The sequence below is a fragment of the Cygnus atratus genome, chromosome 2 (assembly GCF_013377495.2).
Source record: "Cygnus atratus isolate AKBS03 ecotype Queensland, Australia chromosome 2, CAtr_DNAZoo_HiC_assembly, whole genome shotgun sequence".
NCBI lineage: Eukaryota > Metazoa > Chordata > Aves > Anseriformes > Anatidae > Cygnus > Cygnus atratus.
In genome coordinates, this window is record NC_066363.1 from 110,273,320 (window position 1) to 110,300,250 (window position 26,931).

General features: G+C 41.0%; 1 protein-coding gene across 3 annotated transcripts in view; it reads left to right on the forward strand.

Moving 5' to 3' along the window:
* Positions 1-21,574, forward strand: part of COLEC12 (collectin subfamily member 12) — a 95,099-nt gene extending 73,525 nt beyond the window's left edge. For 2 of the 3 annotated variants that reach the window (XM_035564054.2, XM_035564053.2), the window contains exons 3-10: positions 4,384-4,506; positions 10,536-10,634; positions 13,196-14,242; positions 15,657-16,145; positions 16,581-16,717; positions 17,531-17,640; positions 19,336-19,481; positions 20,670-21,574. In XM_035564054.2, coding sequence (XP_035419947.1) covers positions 4,384-4,506; positions 10,536-10,634; positions 13,196-14,242; positions 15,657-16,145; positions 16,581-16,717; positions 17,531-17,640; positions 19,336-19,481; positions 20,670-20,689 — 2,171 coding nt within the window. In that variant the 3' untranslated portion in view covers positions 20,690-21,574. The remainder of the gene's footprint in view (positions 1-4,383; positions 4,507-10,535; positions 10,635-13,195; positions 14,243-15,656; positions 16,146-16,580; positions 16,718-17,530; positions 17,641-19,335; positions 19,482-20,669) is intronic. The other variant, XM_050708810.1, reaches the window with a different exon arrangement.
* Positions 21,575-26,931: the final 5,357 nt, after the last annotated feature.

Below are 26,931 nucleotides of genomic sequence, written 5' to 3' on the forward strand. Positions count from 1 at the left end.
TTCAGCAAGAAAATGTGTGTGCATATCATCCCCAAGTGTTCGGAGACGTGCTCCTGAAGCGCAATATAGTTGAGGAGTTAGGTATTTTATAAGGTAGCTGCTGCATGTCAAAGAGCAAAGATATTTGGTCTCCCATTAAAAAGCACAGAACAACAACAATAAAAAAATAAAAGCAAACAAACAAAAAGCCCCTCCCCCAGCAAAACCTCTGCTTATCTGGAGCCCAAAAGGCATCTGCAGATGTATACCCCCTGCGTGAGAACAAAGTCTTCAGTCACTGGAATGCAATGCTATAAAAACAAATACTACAAAGCCTGGTAACAGGGGGATGTCTCACTTGCATATTTTTTTGTGACCATCTTGGTTTGCAGAGAAGGGGGTCCCCAAAGCATGTGAGCCAGCAGGATCTCTTTGTACTGGGTCGCTGTCTGTTTGGTCAGATGTCTTCCCAACAGTGAGATAGAAAAACCAGAGATCTTATTAAAATAAGTCAGGGAAGGGAATGGAAAAAAGCATGTGTCCAGCGAAACAAGGCACATCATGTCCCATCTGATATTTATTAAACGTTGATCAAATCAGCGGTGAGAAATGCACATCGTGCGGAAGTGACCTTGGCTCCCTGGGTTTTGAAGTCAGTGACAAATGTCTGGGAGCAGACCAGCATTAAAACCACGTGTACGGGACACAGAGAGGAGTATGCTGGGATAGAAGCAATGACAAGAAACCAAGAAGAGCAGACTGGAGCCAAGAACCCAGTTTTGGAGGTTTTATGTATGTTCTAGCAATGGGATGGGCATGCGGAATCTCTCCCTGTACATTTACTGTGTGGCTTTCTGGATGAGATGTTACACATCTCCTGGAAGAACACAACATTATGAGCGAGCCATGAAAACAAGCAGTCAAGTGGGTAGAAGTGCAATTGATTCTGGTGGAAATTTTGTCACATTAAAGCCCAAGCGTGGCTTGCTTCAAGACTTGGCTCTGAGCTTTTGTGATAAACCTGAATACTTTTATGCCAACCTCCTAGGTGTTATGTAATCACAGTGAACATTTCAAACCACTTCCCATCTGTTCTTGCATAATGTTTTGGCTATCGTGTCTTTTCAGAGCAACCCTTCAATAAATAAAAGAGTGTCCTGAGAGTTTGGACTAAATGTTTCTCCTGTATCGGAACAATCTTATTTGGGATTGGTCCTAAACCAGGGAGCAGGGAAGAACAATTGGGCAAGTTGAAGCCAGGTTCCTTGCTTGGGGAGGAAGTGGAGCCCTGATTGCGTTATAATTCATCCGTATACAGAGAGGGTTGCACTCCTGGCGTTTATCTTTACTCACAGTCTCTTTTGTTTAACTGCACAAAAAGACATCAGAAAGAGTCTTCCAAAACTTTTCTTCAAGGTACCTCTATCTTCAGTAATTTTTATATGTTTAGCAAACTACAAAGTCAACTGGGATTAGCAGCAGTGTTAAGGGCTATGTGTTTGCAATAAAGAGTACATGTAATGTACTCTAGAAGACTTTACTGTGTCCATCTCTAGTGAAAGGACAACAACGGAGCCTGTCAGAGATCCCTGGCTTTTCACTGCAGTCCTGGACCTGGGGCACATTAGATGAGGGTTGGGGGGTTTGCTGACAGTCAAACGCAGTTTTAAGCTGACAGGCAAAAAGCACCAGCAGGCACTGCTATACGCTGTTCCAGCCCCGATTAGTTAATGGAATCTCTGTAGCCTGTGTGATCACTTTAGTACATGGTGTTTATGTTATTGATACCAACAGCACTGGATTGCTAAGGGATGGAAAGATCTGGCTTTTGTTGGGGTGCTGTTCTGCTGTCTGTTTGAAATACACTGAAAGTAAAAGTTCCAAAAAGCCAAAGTGCTCTTTTATTGAACCAGCGATAGAGAGGACTGAGACAAGTGAAACAAGATCTTTGTGATGTACTGGAGCATGCACGATACTAGGTGCGGGACTGCGATATATCCAATGACATCAGCACTGCTTCAGCTCATTGTACTACCCAGGAAGCTGGAGTACAGTGACAGAAAGCAGGTCATGTCATAAAATGAGTAATCTTAATATGAGACTGCCATCAAGTGAAACTTTTCTACGTGCAGTCGCTGTCAAAGGTTTTGTTTTGATTTCTGCCTCTCTCTGGGCTTTGTACTTCTGCAGTCTGTCAGTCTTCCCAGTTATGGATTTGATTCTGCTTCCATTAACACTGAAATAGTGAGGATCAAGCTTTCTGTTGTCTGTACAGCTTAGAAGGTGAATCTGATGTGCTTTGTGCTGCAAGCTTCCAGTGTTTTTTGATATGTGGGATGTTCAGAGACTTAGAGTTTGGGAATATGAATTTTAAACCCTTCAGAGGAGGAACCTTGCATTCAACAGTACACAGCCCTCAATAAGCCCATTAGTACCATCTAACAGCAAAATCGTGCTCCTTTACTTTGTTTACTGCAAAACTTTAGAAAATCGTTCTTTCCTTCTTCAGCTTTTTCAGCAAGCAGAGCTTCCCCACTTGCAAAGTCCTTGAGACTATCAACCAGACAAAGAAAACCAGATCACACACCAGAACCCATAAGCAAACTTGACTATCAAATTATGGACTCCTCACTTTTCTTTTTCAGGAGTTACCAATCTTCCAAGTCCAAGCAGTGATAAATGGGCTCTCCAACTGCCCGTGTGGGCACCAGCTCCTCTACTTCTCAGCCTCACAGGGAGGAGTGAAGCTTTTCCCCTCCAGTTCCTCCTCTGTGGCTTTGTCTTCTTTTCCCCTACCGTTCCTGAAAAAGAGAAACAATTGTTCCCAACTGGCCTTATGCCGAAACCTCAAGTAACCCAAACCTATGACATCGCATTCATCACATGGCAGCAGAACGCGTCGTCACAGCTGAAAGGTTTAGGAAACATGAGATAACGTAATGTGGAAAGCAGGCTGACCTGTGAGAGAGGCATTTCTGCCTTTCCGTGGCTAGTATATGTGCAAAGGGAATTGAGAAAAAGGCCTAGTCAAATAAACCGTGCGCAAATCCTCCTCCTGAGTTGCTCCAGTTTGTTCATCCCTCCTTCACGTACCACAGGCCCGAGGAAGTCAGTAGATGCTATTCTTTGAGAGAAATAGGTTGACTTAACGTGCTGTGTCGGTCACCAGTCCTCAGTGAGCCGAGGGTAAGAGGCCTGTGCTTTTCTCTTAAGAAACACAAAATAAAAACAGCTCTGCAGAGGGGCATGAGCTGGGAAAAGTAAAATCAGCTGTGGGCTAGGCCTCGGGGGAAATATAAGTTACTCATAAAAAGCTACAGAGCAAGTCTTGATTAGTTAAGTAATCTGGTACACAGAATTTATTAGAACTTAAAGCTTTCCTGTGGGACTCCCCTAATAGTTCACAAATAGAGTAAAATATCAAAGAGATGCATATTTTGACAGACACAGAGAGCTGCATTTATCCTGGCCTATTAATGCATGTCATAAGGAGGAATAAATCCAGCCCTTTCATTTCAGTGCATTTTGCATGTTTTTACACATTCATGTTTCTCCCGAATTTCTTGGTAACTTAATGCCTCCAAAACTCTCAACCTGTTCCTGAGGAATACATTAAGAAAAGAGGAGTATTAGCTCCATGATATACTTAAAGATATCAAAACATTCTGCAAAAAGCTCGAATTTAGAATAGTAAGGGTTTGTTTTCTGTCCTTGGTTTGAGGCCCTTTTTCTTAACCATGTCTACAAGGGAAAATTCACCAGCATTCTTCTGCTGGTATGGATCTGCCAGTAGCTTTACCAGCGTAACAGTCCTTGTTCTCTTTGAAAATAGCACTCTCCAAAAATAAAAATAAAAATGAAAAAAATCAAAATAAATCTCATTATGGAAAGAAGGTGTTCACACAGCAGGCATTTGTTTTAATGGTTGCAAGGCAGGGTCTTTACCCCTATCACACTTCCACAATGCTATTTTATTTCTGTATTTTCCTTCTGCCAGAGCATCTACTGTCTCATGTTGCCTCTGCTGGCTGACTGAATGCTGAGAAAGAGCTGCCATGGTGTGATGCCTGACAGAGGATATGCTGATAAACATTTGACTTCCAAAGCTCATCACAGTCTTGTTAACAGAGTTGAAAAATAGTCCAGTCTCCCAGGAAAGCTCCAGTTTTTCCAGCAAAGAACCTACTTCTTTTCCACAGCCTAAAACCCAAAGTGACTGTATCACAGAGCTGATGCTTTAACCACTGCGGAGGTTATCCTGGAAGGCTAGGCAGAGACACCCATTTATCATCTGCTTACATAAATATTTTGTTTGTTAGAACACGGAGGAGAGGAAAAGGGAACATAAAACCAGCAATGTGTCCTTTTCCCTTGTTTTAAAATTCTTTAAATCTTCTTTTGCAGGTATTCAGGAGGGGACTCAATGTACCAAGTGTAAAAATAACTGGGCACTGAAGTTTTCCATCATCTTATTATATATTTTATGTGCCCTGTTAACAATTACAGTAGCCATTCTGGGATATAAAGGTATGTATGAATTGAGCGCAATATTTCTCGTTCAGTCAAGCATCCAAGAGCATTTCCATGTACTAGATAAGCAATTTATCACGTTTTCACCTTAAATATTCACCTTTGGCAATGTGGTTTGTTGTACACACATGGCAACAAACCTCAGCCTTATATTTTCATTTTCAAACAATTGTGAAGTTTTCAAATTAGATTAGAAATTTGAAAAGAGGAAAAAAGTTAGAACAAATTGATTGTCCTTCCACCATGAAGGAGTAGCCTTAATTTCATTGAGCCCTTTTACATGTATCAGCACCTTTCCGGAGCAAATGTCCTTCTTAGTGGGAGAACCAGGAATATTTATCACAGGAATAAAGTGTAGGATCAATATTACTTTGAAAAATCTGGAAGAAAGATTGAAGCAAGAGATGCCAATTTATTGAGTTACCCACAATTATTTTGATGAACAAAGATGCTTAGAAGCTTTTGACAGTAATTTCAAAGATTCTGACATTTTGGCAACCCAGTAATGAAGGAAAGTTGATTTTTACAAGTCCATGGTACAGCACATTGGAAAGCATAGCTTAAAATTCCCATACCAAATGGGGACTAATTAACAGTAGCAACTTAGATGTTCTTATGAATGAATCAATGTAAATGTCTGCTTGTTGTGCAGTCACAGCTATAAATTAAATAAATTAGATGTGAAGTTCTTGAAAGAAAAAGAAAGTGAATAACATTATTTTGAGCATTATAGTAGGACACTGCAGCATGTTGTGGAGAAAACTAAGCTAGCTCTAAACTAGCTGCTTGAGTACAACTCTCAGTTGTAGCTTCAAAACCCCTCCAAGAAGCTGGGTCAAATATTCATGTGATGAGCATGCAGTGCATCCTGTGCCGCTAACAGCTGTGCTCGTAGCATAACTGACATCATCTCTGGTCCTTTGCCAGCGAAAGAAAAGGAAATTGTAGAAATAGAAAGGGATAAATACTTATTTGAGAGGATTCACTAGAGTTTTGAGTGGGAAGAAAATGAAAACTGCTTGGTTTAGGTGGAAAATTTAACAAGGGAGATGATAGAATGTGAAGAACAAATATTCTATCAGAATAGATATATTCTTTTTTTACTATAAAGCAGACAGAATGTGGTAAATTAAAATAAAATGTAAAAAGCAGTATAGTTGCTCAGATATTCTCCTGAAGAATGTGTAAGTGGTTTCTGAAAGGAAGATTCTGAGGATAAAGATTCTTCAGGATTCGAAAAGTTGTTCTTGATCTATAAGGATAAGATAGGTTATACTGACTAGGGGAGGACAGACTTAGGCCTTTTGCAGGTATAAATCTGCAGAGCTCTGCTTCCAGCGAGTAAGGATGTGATCTTTCCAGGCTATAAACCAGACACTAAACGCCTGGGATTTAGCGGAATTTTCCTCAAGAGCGTTTTATTACATGGTTGTCAGTTCTGGGGCTTACTAGGAGAATCAGACCTCACTTGGCATCAGAAACAGCACATCAAGTTGCAGGGACCATTGCTCTGTATCTCGCTTTGGCAAACATTTGCTCCTATATGTGTAGGAAGCAATAGCAATAAGGAAACTGTCCAAAAAAATCTCTTTGGGAGTTTCTCTTCTTCATTTCAGTCCACGGTTTTCCAGCTTCTTTCTCCATGGGCCTGCAGCACAGTCTTTTCCACAAGCTTTGCTCTCGTCTTGAGGCCCCTTCTTTGCTACACTCAGTTCTGAACCTGTTTCTTGCTCTGACTAGTTACTCATGCCTGACCAGGGACTAGTCTTTCTGTTACAGCCACATTTATCCAGGGTAAGGACAAAATAATTTCCTCACCCATAGAAATGGGAAAAGGAAAATAGAAACGTGGGTAATGCACATCTACACTGACCTTAGGACATCTTGGTAACCACTCCACCTGAATTCCAAGAGAAAGGCATACATTGAAAAAAAGTCCTTTTTGGTCCAAAGAATCCCTTCAGAAACTCCAAAGCAGCAAGCAGACATATGTCAGGTATTAATTTCACCCTTTGTACCTTGCAGCTTAAGAGCTTTGTCTCCACAGTGCCTAAAGTGCTAATTTGCAGGGAAAACATGAGCTACACAAAGCCCCAACTGATAGTACATATTCAAAGGAATTACTGCAATATTTTTCTTAGTTGGGATGGAATTAGGCCTTAAAGGAAGAACAAAACTCAAAATAAAATTTTATAAAGCTCTTGAACTCTCCCCTCTGCATCAGTTTGGCTTGTCTTTTTTATTGCAATATTACACTGAAAGAAGGAATTCTGCTGGCATCAGGGATTCTTGCAGTCTCCTAGCTAAGTTTCCATTAAATTTGCCTCCCACACTTATGTTTATAAAGCCCCAAACTACTTTAAAACTTTCATTTCCTACATAGTATTTAGATATCCTTTGTGATTTAAAACGTTAAAACTACTAATCAGTGGATTAAATATGGCAGACAAAAAATAACTCAATGGGAGGCAAAGTCAACACAGAGCAAACCTCTAAATTGGTGGTAAAAATTACATAGTAGGTTGGAGAAACCTGAAACCAAAACATGAATTAAATACCCAGGTCATGAAGGAATAAAAAATGAGTTTACTATTAGTCTGCTTTAGAAGAAATATTAAATTGTTGTTTTAAAACGTTAATAAAGGAATCTGTAATTTTTTTAACATACTTTCTTAAATTAAATGTGAAAATACAAAGCTATAATTTTTCTGGCATCAGGCAGTGTCAGGTTAAGGTGAATGGTTTTTCTGTGACTCACTCCATTAAGGGAAGCTACCATGCTCTGTTTGAATTTCTGGTAGTTTTCAGTCGCTGGTCAGTTTGGTGGTTGGAGCTAATGCCAGGCGGGAAAGGCATTCCCAATAATAGGATGCCTGTCCATGCTACTGTTTTTGAATGCAAGAGCACCAAAAGCAGCTTTGACCGTGGGCCTGTATTCATTCTCCCCACAGGGCAGTAGCAGGAAGGGCTGCAAGAAGGTAAATAAGTCACAGCTTGCTTGGGGAGAGAGTTTGGGCAGGAGACAGGTCAAGACCCCCAGGACTGCAGTTTGCTTGACAGTGGAGGTTAAGATCCTGCCCCTGTACAAAGCAAATACATACAGACTTGCCGTCTGAGGGGAAACAATTAAAATAAAGGAAATGGTTTGCCTGATAAAAACTAATTCTGCACTCAACATCAGTTAATCTGGGTAAGACATCAACAGCCTAATGTCATGTAGACAAAAATCACTGCCTTGTGAGCAGCCTTCTCTTTACAGCCTCTAAACTAGCATCTTCCTGCTAAGCATCATGTCAGCCCCTCCTGACCCAGGGCTGCTGCCTGGTCCCCAGATACACAGCAGAATTAAAAGCTGCTACCTTCTGCAAGGTGCTGGGAACTGAAAGACCCTTTAACAGTGATCCTTTGCAATCTCAAAGTCCTGGCACGGTCTTCCACACATGCTACAGCCAGTTGTCAATAATACCAGTAAGGCGTCTGATTGAATTGCTGCTTCAACAAAATTTGGGGCTGTTTTACACAAAGAACATTCATGCTACAGAACACTTTCAGTCTTTTTAGTGTGGGCTTTTTTTCTTCTTTTTTTTTTGTGGCAATGCAAATACCATATGCTGTTGTATCTGCAATTCCATCCACTCTCACCACCTGTCAGTACAGGCTACTACATATTGATAGGATTTCTACTACTTTCATTTGCTTTGGGCTCTTCAGGGCAATACTTTAATATAAGTTTCCAGTGTTAGATTTCATTCAGCCATGACAACATTCTTGTTGTTATAGGGCAGCATAAAGCCTCTGGTTTACAAACTTTAGATCTGAAATACAGGCTGTCACTCACTTGAACTGCAAAAGGAAGTAACTACATTTTCCTGTCATTGCTGTTACATATATTCATTTGCCAACTCCAAGTGTGCTGCATAACTGGAGCAAACAGATGAGTATTACACTGAATTTGAATTAACGTAGGCAATGTGACATTGGTAGTCAAGGCAAAGATTCAGCAAAAACATTTGGAGTGGCACTGCTTTTTAAATCCAGATCCTTTCACTGGGTCCTCTGTGACTGCCCAAAGTGAGCCATGTCCTTCACAGTGACTATCCATAAACAAAGCAGAACATCGCAGACTGAACAAGGAGTTGCCTAGAGCTGGCCAGAAAGAAACACTAAGTATGGTCCACACGCTCACCGTATATATGTGCATCAGTGGAGTAGGAGGAGTAACTGAAGGACCTCTGCTGATCTGGGCTCCAGCCTGGAAGACAGTCAGGTAGGACAAAGAGATGATCAGCTCTGGCTTCATTTAGGAAAAATGGCACACAGTATTTTGACAAGTACCTTTAATAGGCAGAAGAAAAGTGAAACTTTAGTGCTGTACTGGGAGGAAAAATTATTTCTAAAGCAGATGTTATTGAGCAATGGCCCCCTGAAAAAGCAAATCCATTGTTGCAGCCTGGTGATTAGCAGGACAGCTGCCATCATCTCAGACACTGAAATCTGCACCTTGACTCTATGTTAGTGCACACACGGAGCTTCTCTTTTACTGGGGTTGTTAGCAGCACAGAAAGGAGAAGGAAGGTAATTCACTGTAGGATGGTCGCTCACTCTGAAAATCTTGAGAATTTTTCTCTGTTGCAACTCCACTTACCTCAGTAGAGTTACTCCAGAGATAATCTTGGTCTGCTGTTTGTCCTGTTGGTTTGGGGAAGCATTAGAAGCCTGCTGTGTATCTGTGGTACCCATAGTCAGAAAAACAAGGGCAAAAGTTAATGAAGAAGGAGCAATTGGTGGATTAAACTCCAAAGGTTCGGGATTCTTGTGGTTCCTCATACAGTAGCAAAATATTCCCTAAATTTCCACTTCTAGTAAAAAACAATTCTTTACATAGCAAAAACTTCTATGATCCTATTTCATGGCTGCAGATTACCTCACAAACAAAAAGAGTTAGTGGAATCCCCTACCCCACACGGGCCTACAGAATTGGTTTTGCCAAATAAAAATGTGGGAAACACCTTCCTTCTTCTGTCTGAAGGGAGGGCTGGCACGATACTGCATGCAGCCTCTCCCAGGGTTGGTGCAGATTTGTTCTGCTCCCAGTGTAACCAAAGCACCAGATAATCAGGGGATGAGAAGTTTGTGCCCCTGGTTGTGGTTTGAATGCAAAAGCATGTTAGAGTAGGTTTGGTGTGGAAGCTGAAGGCAGCTCCTAGCCTTGCAAACATTTCACTACATACTTTTGTCACTAGAAGCCACTCCATGCTCTTTATTTGTTGCTCTTTTCCCATTTCTATATCAGTTCCATCAAATCATCAGATTGTCTCAGTGACAAGACAGTGACTCAGACATTACAAAATAAAGAGCTCATCAGCGGAAGCCATAAATCTGTACTTGCTGACTGGCCACCATTTCAATCTTAATGAGTCAGAAGGTTTTCAAGACCATTTTGAGCGATCTGTACCATTATCAAGATGTTTAAAAGTTTGTCCCAGCCGTATTTAATAATTATGTCTTCCAACTGCTATCTCAGACGAGAGATTGCTAGCCAGGAGGCAATTCTTAATGATTAAAAGGCTCAGGAAAGAAAAAAAAAATCTTCAAGGAGAGATGGCTCATAGCAAAATAAAAGGAAGTTTTCTCACATGTCTGAGCCTTTAGCAACCAACCAGTCTATGTTTACCACACAACACTGTGCTTGTAAACATGGAAGTGCCATAAAAAGACTTGGTTCATGAGGAAAACTCACAAAGAGGGATTTTCTCATTCATAAGGAAGATTGCTCCTGAGCAAACAAATGTGTGGGGGCTGTCATCAGAGTGAAGAACTGGAGGGCTGCTGGGTTCCACCAGCAGATAAGAGTTATCTCTCCAACATTTCACGGAACAGCAGAGTGTAGTGCAAGCAAGGCAATTTTCAGGCTTTTATTTTGTTTTATATTAGTGATGTTCTTTTGGTTTGCTTTATAGTTTACTAGACTTTTTTCATAATTGTACTTCTCTTCTTTGCATAACACACTGTTCTCTTTTCCCTAGTTGTAGAAAAAATGGACAATGTGACAGGTGGCCTGGAAACATCCCACAGAAGATATACAGAAAAGCTCACAGAGGTGGAGAGTGGTCTGAAGAAATTAGGTAATCTACATGCTATCAAAGCCCCTTTGTATTCTGTCTTTGAGATGTTCTCCTGGAAGATTGTGGCCAGAAATTTGTCAGAAAAAAACTCTGGCTATGACAAGATACAGCACTTCTATTCCAATTTCTCAAGTACTTGGGAAAACACTTAGTAAAATTAATACCATCTCTACCCAGGACATCATTTTAAGAATACTTTAGTATTTACAGTTCCCACTGAAATCACTCTGAAATCATCTATACTTAAAAACACACTTAAAAGTTGTCCTCAGGAGAGAGTCTTCTCTGAGTTAGAAATGCAAAATATAGCAGAAGCTGTTCCACAAAACAAGGCATTCTGCATAAAATGAATATCTGTTATCTAGTCATCTTGATGCTGGTTTAGCCTTTAAGATTCAAAACTGATGGCCATTGTAAGGGGTGCACAAATAGTCAGCTGTTCAAAACTCTTACGTCTGAGGCAAGTTGATAACTTCCATAAAGCGTGTCTGAATCATCTCAGGGAATTCAAAACACGAAGTTGTTATGAGTTCATGTCTCTCAAGTGTTATTATGGTTCTCAAATTTCAGGAAGATGGAAAAAGATCATGAGTAAGGATTCTACTCACTATATTTACATTTCTACCTTTCTTACTTCTCTGGAAAACCAGCAGAGCTGTTTATTATCAACTTATAGGTACATAGACTTAGAGTTTATATAATTAGTTTTTATATAAGTATTGATATGCACATACATGCATGTGCTGATGGAAATAAATTTTGTTTAGCTTCATAAACCATATATTGAGATATGTAGCTCTTCTAAAATTGACTAACTTGCAGCTTGATTGTAATTTTTACAGCTTTTTTCCTCGGAAAAAAAGCCTGTATTCTGAAGTATTTACACGCTGCATTTAGTTCAAAGACGTGGGATAATTCAGTGGCATGTACTTTTGCTGATACATACATAGAAGTAAACGTTACACCTTAAAGCACATGCAACCTTTTGTGTTTTTTCTTCTGATTAAATTAATTGCAACTTGGAGCACCTTTGATTCAATTCATCCCAGACATTTTTACACACTGCTGGATGGATGGCCAGTGAGATGCTCAGGACAGTCAGTTCCCAATTAAGTGGACTTGCTATTGAGGAAATTAAAAAAAGTTACAGGGCAGTTTTGTGGGTGGCATAAAGGTAAGAGAACTGTTGTAGGGTTGGAGGGATACCAGCATGTGGCAAATGAAAGGCAGGCCTTCAGGGATTAGCTGTATGTGGACCTGGCAGTTGTCAGATCTGTGTGAGGAACACAATATAATTTGAGCTGCGACTGAGAGGTAAACATAGAGTCAGAGCTGAGAAGATCCTGGAGCGAGACAGAGGAACTGTGCTTGGGAACATGTCCATCCATGAAAGGCTCCATAAACACTTCAGACTGAAGTCTCCCTCACAAGTCACCATTTACTGTTAGCCATCAGGACTCATACAAACACAGGAGAAAGCTCCATACAGAGCCGTATTCATAGTTTATGAAAAACATCCTACCCTCTCTTGGAGACATCTGAAATAATGAACTTCAGACTGTAATTCACAAGTATAGCTATACTTAGATGGTACAAAAATATATGGACTGTGTGTAGCAGAGGGAAGTGATTGAGGTCAAGAAAGGGAATCTTCCCTCAAAGTGAGTGTTGACTGCTTATTTATTTGGTTTCTGTGTCCTGGATGATGAGCTGTGCAGCCTCAAAAGCTTAATCACACTCAGACAAGCTCCCAGAAGAATACTGTAGAGCAGTGCAAGCAAGAGCTGAGATGTTCCTCAGTGATTAGGGTTTTGCCTTCCTGAAACACAGAACATGAGGAAACAATAACAGCAAAAGAAACGTCATTAGAAGCAATAGTGGTATGTTTGAGAGAAAAAAAAAAAAAGGAAATCTTACCATATCCTGTCATGTCTGGAGTACCCTGCTGGCAAAGCTTTTGTCTCTAGCCAGACTGTTTTAAAATAGGTATTAGAACTATTTTAAAACTAAAACCAAGATTTAAAAAAAAAAAAGACGAGAAAAAAAAAAGAAAAGAAAAAGAAATATAGGTACTAAATCACTATGAAGATACTCCACCTGGCAGAAGAAGGAGGAAGAAAATATGATGTGCTAGAATTTACTTCTGAGGTTTCAGCAAAAGCCAGCTGTAACTTCAAAACATAAACCTTCTGATCCCTCTTTAGTATTTTGAATTCTGTTTACCATTCAGTTTTCATTCAAAATGCAAGCACTGTGTGACTGTGTATATTCATCATAGTTTCTAAGAGTAGGTTTTCCCATATATGACAATAGAATCACCATTTTGCTCTCCTCAGCAACACACAAGGTCTTCGTCTATTTGACTTCTACTCTGTCTAGTGACAAAACTTTGTTTAGTGTTTTTTTTTGTCTGGAAAATATATTGTAGAAGTTCTATTGACAGAACGTTGGACAGCCCTACTGTACTTAAAATATATTGTAATTTTTAATACTGTGTTTTAAAAAACTCATCCTAAAGCTTTTCTTTTTTTTTTTTTTTTTTTTTTTTTCCTGTACAACAGATGACCAAGCTGGACAAAAAGCCATGAATACTAACACTGAACTGTCTAGCTTCAGATCTGACATTCTGGCTCTTCGTCAGCAGCTGCATGACATTGCAGAGAAAACTACCAGAAACAAAGATACACTGGAGAAGCTGCAAGAGTCTGGAAATGTGCTAGATGATAGACAGAGCCAAATGAGAAGTGCCTTAGATAGTAACTCTTTCATGATCATCAGTGTCAATAAGACTCTTCAGGCATATACTGGCTATATCAACAATCTTCAACAAGACACAAGCGATATCCAAACAAATTTGCAAAACCAAGTGCATTCTCATAATGTGGTCATCATGAACCTCAACAACTTAAACCTGACACAAATACAGCAAAGAAATCTTATCGGTGTCCTACAGAAGTCAATGGAAGATACGAGTTTGGCTATTCTAAGAATAAAGAATGACTTTCAAAATCTGCAGCAGGTTGTCCTTCAGGCCCGGAAGGACACTGACTGGCTTAAGGAAAAAGTACAAAATTTACAGACTTTGGCTGCCAACAACTCAGCATTGGCAAAAGCTAACAATGATACACTTGAAGACATGAACAATCAGCTCAGCTCTTTCAGCGGGCAAATGGAGAACATCACCACAATTGCCCAAGCCAACGAACAAAATCTGAAGGATCTCCAGGAACAGCATAAAGAATATGAAAACAGAACTTCTGCCAAATTCAACCAGCTAGAAGAGAGGTTCCAGGTCTTTGAGACTGATATAGTTAATATCATTAGTAACATCAGCTACACTGCTCATCATCTACGGACACTGACCAGCAATCTCAATGAGGTCAGGACAACATGTACAGACACCTTAAGTAAACATTCAGATGAGCTGATTTTTATGAACAGCACACTAGCCAATATTCGTTTAGACTCTGCATCTCTGAAGATGCAACAGGATTTGATGAGGTCAAGGTTAGATGTTGAAGTTGCCAATTTGTCAGTAATCATGGAAGAAATGAAGCTGGTAGATTCCAAACACGGCCAGCTCATCAAGAACTTCACTATCCTACAAGGTATGCAGGTTCTCTAGTGATGACCATAACAGTCTTTGATGAATTCTTGTTTGCAATACATTAGTTCTGTGGAAGTTAGTGCATGTTGGTACCCAGTCCTGGGGTTTTCCATTATCTAATACTCAATTTTGGAAGTTTATATGTAGCCTGAATTTTCCTTACTAATTTTCGTATGACTTCTTTACATACCTAGAATGGGGATGTTATAAAAGAAGGTTCTGACTTAGCAAATTTTTTTTTCTGACTGACTGCATGGATCTGCTTTTCATTTACTTTCTAAAATAAGCCAGTGAAGGTGTGGAACCTCAAAAAACCAATCCCTGCTAAGGAGGAAATGGCTTAAAAATATATATTGGACTATTCCCAGAAAGGTCCACCCTTACTGAAAAACAAGTTGCTATTTTACTTTAAGCCAGTTGTTAGTCTGCCAGAAAACATCCTCCTTTGCTTAGTTTTGAATCCTGGGATACTTTATTTCCTTCAGAAATAAATAGCATCAAGTTTAGGAGGTTTCTCCCAGCTAAATGAAAAGATCGCTCATATTGCCAACCTGATGGGAACCAGCCAGGCTTAAAATTCTAATCATAAACAAAAATTTGCTGTTCCAAATAGACTACGCCTGAATTAGAGCCAAGATTGCAAGTCAGTACCCTTAAGCTTTTTCATTTAAACCAGGCCTAAGTGACTCTAGTGGAAGAATTTGTCTCTGAAGGAGTTTAAATGATGTTGAGTTGGGGAAAATATGTATGTATATGCAAAGTATTTACTCATCCATGAATAGAATCCAGAATTATTTTGTTGTTTATAAATGAAAACTGCCACAATATTACCATTTCCTACCATGTGTATTGTTCTGTTTCCTGTTATAACCTGCAAACTAATGAATAGTACTAGCCTTTCCCATAGCTGTCCTATTGCACACTTTCCATCTTTTTTGTCTCTTTTTGACAACCCGTTAGTGACAGAGTAAGAAAGAAGGCGTTACAGGAGTGTTGCTGTAGTCCTGTAGTCTAAGAGAGGAAGGAGGAAAAAGGAGTGTAGCGGAATAGGAGAATGGGAGCATCAACACACAGTACTGCATGAATAACCAGCACAGAGCATGTGTTGTAGGGACTGGCACCTCAGCTGGTCACCTGGGGCATCACGGCACTGTCCGGTTCACAGGACAAGGTGCATCAGATGATTTTCTTCTGAATCTTGTATTTCATGTAGGCTTAGGAAAGAGAAATTGTGTATAATGCCTGAGAAGCAGATGTATTTTTACAAGTACTGTTCAAAGTAGGTGTTAGCCCAGTTTTCACAGTGCTGCATGTCCAGTGTCGCTGGTCTGAGGTATATTAAGCAAGAACCCCGAATGGCCTTTTTGTTTTGTTGTCTGTCTGTATCCCCACTTTGACTGCTTACATTATTTCAGGCCCTCCTGGTCCAAGGGGACCTAAAGGTGACAGAGGCCCACAAGGCCCTCTTGGCCCTGCTGGCCTAAAAGGACAAAAAGGAGAAAAAGGAGAGCCTGGACCACCAGGACCTGCAGGTGAAAAGGGTCCACCTGGGCCAATTGGGCCACCAGGAGAAAAAGGAGGGAAAGGTTCAAGAGGATCACCGGGCTCCAAAGGTCAGAGAGGTTCTCCTGGCAAGACGGGTCTGCCTGGACCAAGCGGAGACCCAGGGCCACCAGGGCCACAAGGCAAAGATGGTCCACCTGGGCCACAAGGCCCACCAGGATTTCAAGGCCTACAAGGAACTGTGGGAGAGCCAGGAGTACCAGGACCTCGAGGACTACCTGGGCTACCTGGAGTCCCTGGGCTGCCTGGCCCAAAGGGCCCACCTGGCCCACCAGGGCCACCAGGTCCCGGGATGCCAATGGCACTACAGAGTGAACCTACGTCGGTGCCTGAGGCTAACGGTAAGCGATCGAAACACCGCGTGTATCTTTTACTGAGATCCAAATATATCTAGCAGAGGGTGCACACCAAAGTTACTGGTTCAAATAACCTCTGCTACATTAGACTCAATCTTTGAGATTTGTCATAAAGAGCCCTGTCAAATGAAGCTATGCTTGTTGATCTTCAGACGCATGACCTGAATCTAAGTTAATATTTACAGCTAAAGAAAAATCAGTTGTATGAGTAATAAATAATCACCTTGACCACACAGTTTAACCTTGATTTCACAGTGTCAGGACCTTGGTAAATAAATTCTCAAATATCTAAGTATTTTATATGGCAGCACATTGTAGGTGGGTGTGGGATCCTCTATTTATTATTGGCCAAATGCAGAAAATTACCACTAGCTCATTGATTTCAGTAACTGGTTTAACGCAGAAAAATTCACATCATAGGTTGTTCTCCTCATTGGAAGAACTATACAGAAAAGTGCTACTACTTTTCAATTGAAAGAGAAATCTTCGACGAGGCAAAGTTATTCTGTGAAGAGAAGGCATCACATTTGGTTATCATAAACAACAAAGAAGAACAGGTAACTAGGTTTTGTTTCTGTTTCTCAAGGAGAGTCTGAGATTATTTAACATGTGGAAGCCACAGGGCAAGTGGGAAGCTGAAAGCATCATGAATTCATATAGTGAAGGAGACACAGTGGTTGACTCCAGTTATCATTTTATCCACCTTCTGCCTGCTCAGCAGTTATTCCATGTGCAGAAGGACAGTGTGAGCAGAGCAACTCAACCTGAAGGTGGTGGGAACAGAGCACACAGAAAGGCTGGTGAGAATTGGAGGTTTGAACCTTTGGAGATGCAGTCCAGTACGCCTTGCATATCATCCAAAATGGGGGGGAGGTCTGCAGTGTTGAAAATAATTTATTTTTAAATTCCCTTTTAATATATGCAGCCTAAGACTTCGGTGACACAAGTGTTTTTAATATAACTATATAAATCTAGCTGTACTTTTAGTACTGTTCAACATAATTATTCAGTGGCTGTGTGGCAGCGGGAATGTCAAGATACAATTGCTTACTGTGTGGGGTTTTTGGTGGTTTTGTTGGTTTTTTTTTGTTTGTTTGTTTGTTTGTTTCAATTTATAGCTATAAGATGTAGGCTGTGACTTTATGTCAATCTAATTTTGATGATTAGCCCTCTCTACTGCACCTGCAGGTAGCACTATGGATTCTAGGCAGCGGGTCACAAGGCAAACTCCTGAAACCTACCTTCAGCTTAGAAAAATTCCTCTGGCCATTCCTACTCTGATAGCAAAGATGCTCATGAAGCCAGAGTATCTTATTAGCTCCAAAGACTGTTGTGTTTGCATGTTATGGACTAAGATCTTCCTTCCACAGCAATGGATAAAAAGGCAGATTTCAGGGAAAGGCAGCTTCTGGATTGGACTTACAGATTCAGAGAAGGAAAATGAATGGAGATGGCTGGATGGATCCTTACCAGATTACACGTACGTAAATAAAAACAATAGTGTTTATTTTCTGCAGATGCTACCATTCTTGCTGACACTTCTAAAAACAGCATCTAGAAATTATACAGTGGATCCAGAGCTTTGTAGATGCCAATGAAATAATTCTTCACTGAGGATGCTGTTGAACTGGTTTTTTTCTCTCTGCCTTCTCCATGCACACAGCTTTATTTCCTTGCCAGGAGGAAAACTGAACACTGAATGAAAGAATCACATAACTACACAGCACTGTGTTTCTTGCCAAAACATTTGCTCCTGACTTTTATTACAAAGTTGAGATGGAAAGCACAGACTTTTTTCTGTCTTGGTTTGATTTTTCCTTATTTGCATTACAACTGGCTATAAATAGAGTGCTCGTTCTGATAGAAAATGACCAGCTTTCAGATAAAGCCCAAATCCAAGTGGAAAGCATTAAACATAAGGAAAATGCATGAAATTAGCGTGTCTAAGCTTTGGCCATCTGAGAACTGAATTGGCAGCTCTCCAGGAATCCTAGGGCTACACCTAATTTGTCCTAAATGGAACAGATTGCAACCACCCAAATTTTTAATACCGAGGAGCGGACTGAAGAGTTTACAGATCTGAGCATGCTGTGCAGCAGAAAAACAGGCTCACTCTGTCAGATGTTACGAAATGATTAGCTGTGATTTCATTGGTGTTCATTTAGATGAGAAAAATGGAAAAAGTCAGATGCATTTCAAATGAGCCATAATATTTTTCCCTTTTTCTCCCTCCCTGTTTTCATTTTTCTTCCTCTTTATGGCAGCACTGTGTCCAATTTCCACTTCAGCCACTGCTTTCAACAGATTTCCACCACCCCATGGTTTTAGGTGCCCTGTAATAAACTCAGAGCTGTCAGTTACTGATTTTCAAAGTATTTCATTATTTCTGGAAAGCCATGTGTCCTCCCAGGTACCAGGTAAGATGCTATGTGTCAGGCAGGCATGTTTTCTAGCTGAGCATGGACCATATCAGCCAGCAATCACAAGCTCCAGTCAACAACCTGTTCCTTCAGGAAAATGGAGCTTTTAAGTCCCAAGGCTGGAAGTGTTTCTCACTTGTCAAACAAAAACAGGATGAGGAGGCACTTGCTGTAAGGTCTTTACATGCTGGGTTAAGTTTCACCATCAAGGCTAATAATCTCAAAAGACACGTAGATACATATTTTGTACACTCTTTATAAGCTCAAGAGTTCACTTCCTGTTGAAACACCAATCCGTAGAACAAATAAATCCTTGCTGTGCCTCCTGAGAGGCCCATCTCGGTGCAGACATTGAAGAAGGCACCGTGCTGCCATGGTTTGCAGTGCTTGCAAGCCGGCTTGTCACAGTACCGTCTGCTGGCAGGAATGAAGTGCACAGGCTTTGCAGGTTTGGAACGATGCACGCGGAGCACAGAGCACACTCCCACTGTATGTGCATGTACATTCAGAAACTAAAATAAAGTTCATCGGTCTAATTTTAGGTCTTTGAGTTTTGGCAGCCCGAGGCCGAATAGATTCCCTTCTCTGTTATACATCTGTTTTCCATTTTCAACAAGAGTCATGTATTGTTTGTCTCAATGTGTATTTCCCGTTCAGAACAGATCTCATGATGTTTTTGTTAATTTCATGTGGTTGAAAAACTGTCATGTGTGCCGCATTGTGCAATAATATCTATTGCCTTTTTTTGTTGAAAGAAACTGGAAAAACGGGCAACCTGATAACTGGAGCCATGGGCATGGGCCAGGAGAAGATTGTGCTGGGCTAATCTATGCTGGGCTCTGGAATGATTTCTACTGTGAAGATGTTAACAATTTCATTTGTGAAAAAGACATGGACAAAGGTAAGCCAGGCACTTGGTTCAGTTATTTCACCCTACCCATAGCAGGCCAAATTCAAGTCAATTTTGCACAGGTAGTGGGGATATGATCCAGGCATTAAGCTCATTGCAATGGCAGCGCTAATACTTTGTGTAACGTGGATGATGGATTAATCGCACTCTGGAAAAGCAGCCTCCAGACTGACTGCAGGCATGGCATGTTCTATATTTTGGCCATCTCCTGCAGACTTGAAATGTGCCTAAAATTTCAGGCACAGTTTGACACGTGTTCCAGACCCTGGCCACAATGGGAGCTGTTTTTATAAACTCAGTGGCTAATCAGGGGGGAAAGCTGGCCATTAGGGTGGCCCAGAAAGCAGCCTTCAAAAAACAAATAGGCTCTGTTTTGAGAGTTTGTGCAACACAAAGCACTTGGTGACTGCTAAGGAGGTCTTAAAATTCCCACCAGCAATGCTGCCAGGAGATGTCTCATAGTGCAGAGAGGCTCGGTCCAAGTGGCGTGAGCAACTGCTCTGTTGCAAATAATGGCCATTGGAGTGGAGGGCTCATAAATGGCCAATGTGTCCAAGCAGTCACTCAGGTGGTTGCCACAGGGGTTCTCTTTCTGGATGTACAGGCATTTCTGCAAACGGCAGAGCGCAGGTGGTTCGCGTGGCTGCTTAGAGCCCAGCCCTGCCATCATAGAGCGAGGTGGTAACTGTGTTCAGGGTGGCGCTCTGCTTAGATGTTATCGCCTACGTACAGCCTGGTGTAACATTGCTTTGCCAAGAGTGCGTGGCTGCTCCGGTTGCAAATGTGTAGGCTGAATTTCAGTGAAGGTAGATGGAAATGTCAACTACTGCCAAAAATACATCCCATCCACAAAAACATCCCCCTAAAGCAAAACAAAACAAAGTGCTGAACAAGCTTTGTGCGTGTATAACCCTGTTTGAGTGTCCAGAGTGAAGGACTGTATGTAAGTAACAACATAATGTGTCCTCATCTCCCTACATACATTTGTTATTTTAGCAAAACTTCATCGTTTACAAATATTTATCCTCCAGGATTTACAGATACTGCATATGAGTCCACTTAAATTTTTAACATACCTTGATCTCAGTAAGCTTTCTTTTCAGAAATGTGTTTAATCTTCACAAGCTTTTTATGTGATTTTTTTCTTTTTCTGTTTTTCTTTTTTCTCTCGTACTGTAGGGCAAATATTTGGAGCGTAACAGGCTGTGACTTTACAGATACCTACGTATTATGGAAATTTACTTCAAGAAAAAGAAAATCCAGGGAGAGAGCAACATTGCCTACAAAAATTGAAAACAAAACAAAACAAAAGCAAGCACTGAAAACTGGTTTAAATGCATAAAGGAATTCAGCAGCAATTCTTCTTCAGCATCCTACAATTGTTTGAGGCCTTTCTACCCACAGCATCAGGAAATACTGTTGGACTAATTCTGTTATAGATTTTCTTCCCAACCAGTAACCACATACATAAGCAACTTTTGTCTTCTGGAAGAAGACATTCTGTCAATCTGAGTAAGACTGTTGGCCACTCATCTATAGAAAAACATATAAAGCAACTGTGTACACAGTATGTTTCATTCGCTAAAATCCCAAATGTAGGAAAATTATACAGATACACGAATATATAGATTTATATAAATATATATATATAGTCCAACTCTTATCAATAATATGGAATATACTTTTAAGAGCTTTTAAAACTTTGTATTTTTGTACAAAATATTTGCTTTTTACAATTGTTCTCTTTTTTACTGACTTTTTTTTTATATAAATATAGTGCACAGGGGCCAAAGAAAACAATAAGGTACTAATAAATCATTAAGGTTTGCTACCAGGCCTAGTTCAGCTATAGAGAAATATTTTTCCAGGTAGAAATATTTGTACTTTCCCAGATGACTTGTTCTGGACAAATAACTTTTTAAACAGATTTTAGGTAGTGTTTTTCTTATTTTACGCAATCTAGTCTGCGTGTGTAACAACTAAGTTGACTAAGGACTAGATACTCATTGTAGCTCTGATTTCAGTCAGTGTTCCATCAGGGTACTCCGCAAAGACCATGTTAATAAAAGTTTTTTCCTTCCTTCTTTCTTGCCTTCCTGCCTACCTTCCAGCCTTCTTTCACTCATGAGGAAATGCTACAAAAGTTGAAATGTTTTCATTCCTTCGTCCTCTTTGCGAGGAATCCTGCCCTAATAGGTGCTACCCACATTGTAAGTCAAGGCCAGGGGAAGGATTTTATGGAAACAGAAACAAAAGAGCTGCACATACTAAATAAAATATGTTTCTTTTCAAGATAGATTTCAAAATTTGGTAATAAAAACATGCCATACTCAGAAAAGTCTTGCATTTCTCCAAAGTACTTTGTAAATTGATCTCTCTATTTTCTTGGACCAGTACTTCTCTCCCAAACAAACTAGAAAATAAAATATGCTACAAACAGAAAGCACTGTGGCTAAATGAGATGATATCATCAGCCAGACAGTTTCCTCCACAGTCCCATGAGCCGTTGTCTAGGCAGCAGTGCTGCTTATCAGAAACTAAAAAAATTAGCGACACGTTGAAGTTCATTAGCAGAAACCCTGGTTTTGGTTCACAGTTTCTATGCTCTTCGTATGGCCACACTCTATACCACAAGGGAAGTTGTTTTGGCTTCTTCTGCTGGAGAGTTGTTTTTCCTTTGCCTCCTGACCTGCCGTTTACCTTGGCTGAATGCAGATGAGTTTGTTGAAATATTCCAGCTCTGTTGGAAGGAGACAAGGTTTTGTACTTCAGATTTTCAAATATTGCTCCTAAGAACATCCAATTAAAGGCTGCTGCTTTCCGAAATCCCACACTCCCTCCAGTGTTCATTTTTTTTGGGGGGTGAGGGTGGGGAGAGAACGACTTTTAAAGTACAATTTACTTAAAGAAAATGCACAAAATGTTGCATTTGGGAATCTGTCCTGTGGCATATACTAGATGCGAGACAGGAACAAAATGAAAATTGCACATATATAATTAAAAGTGAAAGGTCTGTGTATTGCAGCTGCACAGACCATGTGTCTCCATCTTGGAGGCAAGGCCTTTCTTGAGATGCACTGCTTTTCCCGAGGCTTTTCTGTTGGCTTTCTCATCATGTTTCATGCCAAACGCCCTGTCATGTTGGCTCTAGGAGCTGTGTGTAGATGCATGCTGTAGTGTTTACATATATATTGTACAATGTCTATGGAGATTATGTTAAGCTGTTATTTTTGGATAACGAGGTCCAAAACTATTACTTTGCATGCTCAGAGAGCCTCACAAACCATGGTGAATGAAGCTTTGCAGAACTACACTGGATTAGAGAGCACCTCCATCTTCATTTTGGATGTTGGTGCATTTAGGTAAAATAAGCCCCTCTGAGCATCTACCATGTTAGATGAAGCTCTTTATGCTTTTTACTGTTGTGATGGACCTATATCCACCCAAGAAGTTCACGACAAACCTCTGTGTAAGTCCCAGATAAACCGTTTTCTCACCCTGATATCATCCTTCTCTTCCTTGAGCAATAGGAGTGATGGTATGTTTCAAGATAGGGTAATCCAAGAGTCACCTCATGCCCTCCACTCCTTCTAAAGAGGTTTTCTGTGCAGATCAACAGCCATAGCTGCACTGCAAGGTTACAGTAATGGCTGTTCATCAGCCAGAGCTGCTTAGCTTGTTGAAATCTAGCATAGCAGCTAAGCTAAATCACAGGCAGTTGGGTGGTCTTCGCATGGAAATAACCATTGAACTAGGGCAGTTTAAAAATGCAACATGTTTATAAATTAAATACTTATTTCAAAGTGAATTTCAATGCTGGGTTGTAATTATCTATAATAATGCTCTAATTATCCACCTCTAACTGAGAAACAAAATGTGCCTGCTCTAAACTCTCTGTTTGTGTATTTGAAGCAAAGACTGTAGCTGTTAGTCAAAACTGGCTGGAGATGGATGCCACATTTGCATGCCTAGTGCATTCAGTCAGCCTTAAAATCTGGCTTGAGCAGCCAGGAGGGCTGAGACAGACCATCCTTCTGACCCGGTGATCCTGCAAGAGGGAAATGGAGGTGTCAAATGGCAACAAAGATTGAAATCACTGGGAGAACTGGGAGAGCGTTAAGGCAGCTCAGGAACCTGTCACAGACAGAAGAGATTGGCAAGGATGCAAGCAGGACACCAGAAAGGGCCAAGAAATCGTCACAAAAGTCAGAGCTGCCACATGGGGTCTGGAAAACATCCCTGTTAAATCTGCTTTCTGTATGGTTTGAGTGATAGCGCAGGTTGTATGGAAAGTTTTAAGTGATAGGAAATCATTTTGTCCCAGCTAGAGTTTTGGCTTTTCTTCTTATGCGCAAGTACTGTAACTTGGCATACTGAGTACACATTTCCATCGTTCTTTTTCTCATTTTACATCGAACTAAATGCAAGTTCATATCCCCTGGCAAGCACTCTGAGTGTTGCAGGAAAGGGAGAGGAAGGCAGAGGGGGTGCAAAATCATTTGTGATTTACATCCAGTGCTGGATCTCTTAAGTTCATTTCTGACTCATTTCATTAATTTATTTTGAATCACCTTCAGCTGATTGGAGCTTATAAATCTCAAAACTTTCATCCTCTTCGATGTCTATAAATAACACCTGCAGTTGTTCCAATAAAGGAAGCACTAAGTGGAAATGTAGACCCGAATGGTGTTTACTCCTGCGCGTGCTTTTGTAACCAAGAGACACACTGAGAGCTGTGTCTACAAACAGCCAGAAGCATTCATAGGCATTAAAAATCAAGTTGGTGCACATTATTTGAATTAAAGCCTTTCTTCTCACTTACACCCTCCTAGTTCCAAGCATGACTGTGGCCATTTTATCCCTTAGTTGCAATTTTAGTGCATTGCTCCTGCAGTACATTAGATGCTAAAGACTTGGTTTTGAAGCTGAACAAGACAAAACGCATCTGAGCTTCCTCTAGCAGTTCCCTGTCCTGATGGAAGAAGGCAACAAGAAGGGCCCCTGCATGAATGGTGCCTTGACCTCCGTTGAGCAGGACCCATCCTTAGATGAGCCATTATCGTGTCTGCTTTAAACGGGCTGTTTGTAACAGCTAATCTGATCCTGCTACTTCCCTCTCTCTCAAGCAGCTGACCTCCTCTTTTAATTTTCTGTTCTTGGCAGATGGCTCCTCTGTTTTTAGCAAGTAGCAGGAATTGGTCTCTGCTCACTGGCAAGGAGAGGAGCCGGTTGGAGCACGGACGCTGGCTGTCAAAGGAAACAGCTCCGCAGCCAGTAGGGGAAAGGCTGCTGAGGGGGCCGATCTGATCCTCTTGTGAGAAAACAAAACTGTTTTTCTTCAGTGCAGCTTCCTTGGTTAGAAGCACAGCATCTCAGGCAAATGTAGCATCCAAAGGGAACAAAATGTCTCCGGCCCCAGCCTCCAGATTTGCTTTGCTTTTCTTCCCACCCCCATTCTGCAGAGGTCTCTGTGCGCCTGGGGATATTTGCTCCTCTGTGAGCACCAGGCTGCGCCAGGAGCAGGATGTGTGCTGCATCCAAGCTCACTCCTCATCTGCTGGTAAGGAGCAGCAGTGGGACACAGCCACCTTCACCTGGCAATGCCTCAAGCCCGGGACATACAACAGCTCAGGCTGGAAGGGACCTGTCCAACCACGTCTTGAAAACCTCCAGTGATGGGAACTCTACCACGTCCCCGGGGAGGTTGTTCCAGTGACTGATTGTTCTCACTTGGAAAAAATTTTTATATCAAGAAACCTCTCCCAGAGCAACTTGTACTCTCCATGTGGCTCCTCCTTGGGAAGAAAGGGCCTCCATCCTCCTTCTAGCCACCCTTTAAGTACTGGAAAACCATGGTGGAGTCACTGCTGAGCCTTTACAGAACCAGAATAACAGTGGGACACCTTGTTTCGCCCATGGCCCAGCTAGGAGTGAGACAAGGAGGCAGCCATACAGCTCCTGGTGTGTACCCAATGTTCACACAAAGGTAGTTTGGGTATTTATAGGCTAAAAAGCATTGTGCCTGATGGACAAGATCCTTGTTCCCTAGAAACTAGGCCTTCCTAAAACCAGAGTCCATTTGTTCATTTATCATCTCCACCTCATTTTTTTCCATGTTGGTTAATAAAAAAAAAAAAGTACTTGGCTAAATTTTTTTTGAAAGTTCTCATGTGTTTCCTTTCTTAGGATGGAATACATTTGTTTGTTCTTTCCATCTGGCTCAGAGATGAAAAAAAAAAAAAAAAAAAAAACATTCTTTGATTTATTTTTCAAAATAAACTCTGTGTAGTGCTCCAAAATTTGTGTAGAGATTTTTTTTTCTTTTTTAATACCAGAACAATAAAAGCGAATCACTAGGCAAATAATGCTCTTTCTGGAGAATATGTTGCATGTGGATAGGATTTTCTTATCCAAAGGGCTTCCCAGAGGCATGTAAGTATTGCCATCCTCCTTTTGTGACTGAGGGAAGAGGGAGATTTTCAAGCATATGATTCATTTTGATATCTTGGTTTGGGGAGTCTGTTTCCATATGCTGGGGAGGTGATTTTTAGGGGCAATTTTCTGCAACGAAACCAATATTGGCACAGAGCACATTAATTTTCACACACCTCAATTTGAGAGGAAGAGGTTCAATGCTAAATTAATCAGAGAGGCACCTCTCCCACATCACCATGCATATGGGAGGCTGCCGTTTCTGCTCTTGTTTTGGAGAGCAGACCTCAGTGTGATCTCAGCAGAGCAGCATCAGCCCAGCAGAGAGCAATGCCTTGCGGGGATAAGATGGCTCTAAATTACCGAGAGACCCCTTGATCACAGGAAAGCAGGTTAAAGGACTGCTGAGACTATTGACTCCTCTGCAGACCAACATCAATAACTCATCCAGAAAATGTGACAAGTTCTATTTTAAAAATAATTAGGGGGTGGGGGTTTTCTTTGCCCCTTTAATGCTTTTGGCTGCTCTTCAAAAACTTTATTAGGAACCTTCTTTTAATAACCAGCGTGAATGCAATTATGTCCAGTTTAGACACATTTGTTCTTGTTCCAGTGCTGTCCCTTAGCTTAAATAGCTTCTCTCCTGAGACTACCGTGCAATTGTAGTGGTCAGTCTGGAGCCATTCATCTTGGGACTCAGCGAAGGGTGGTTGGGAACAAACACGTCCTCCTGACCAACCCGGGAGCCCTGATGACAGAGCCCGGCGCTGATTCCACCACCCAGCCCCACGAGGGATTATCTGAGGACATGTCATGCTTCTCGCTGAGTGGTGGAAGTTTTCATATTCTTGTCTTGTTGGTACTGCTAGAGGATAGATAGCAGCAAAATGGGTGTAGGGGATGGTCTCCTGCTGAACTGGGGTAGGTTAGAAGTACTTGTGCTTTGGTTTTTGTTTTTTTTAACAAGATAATGCCACATTTTATAAAGCATTTGAAACATTAGTCTGTC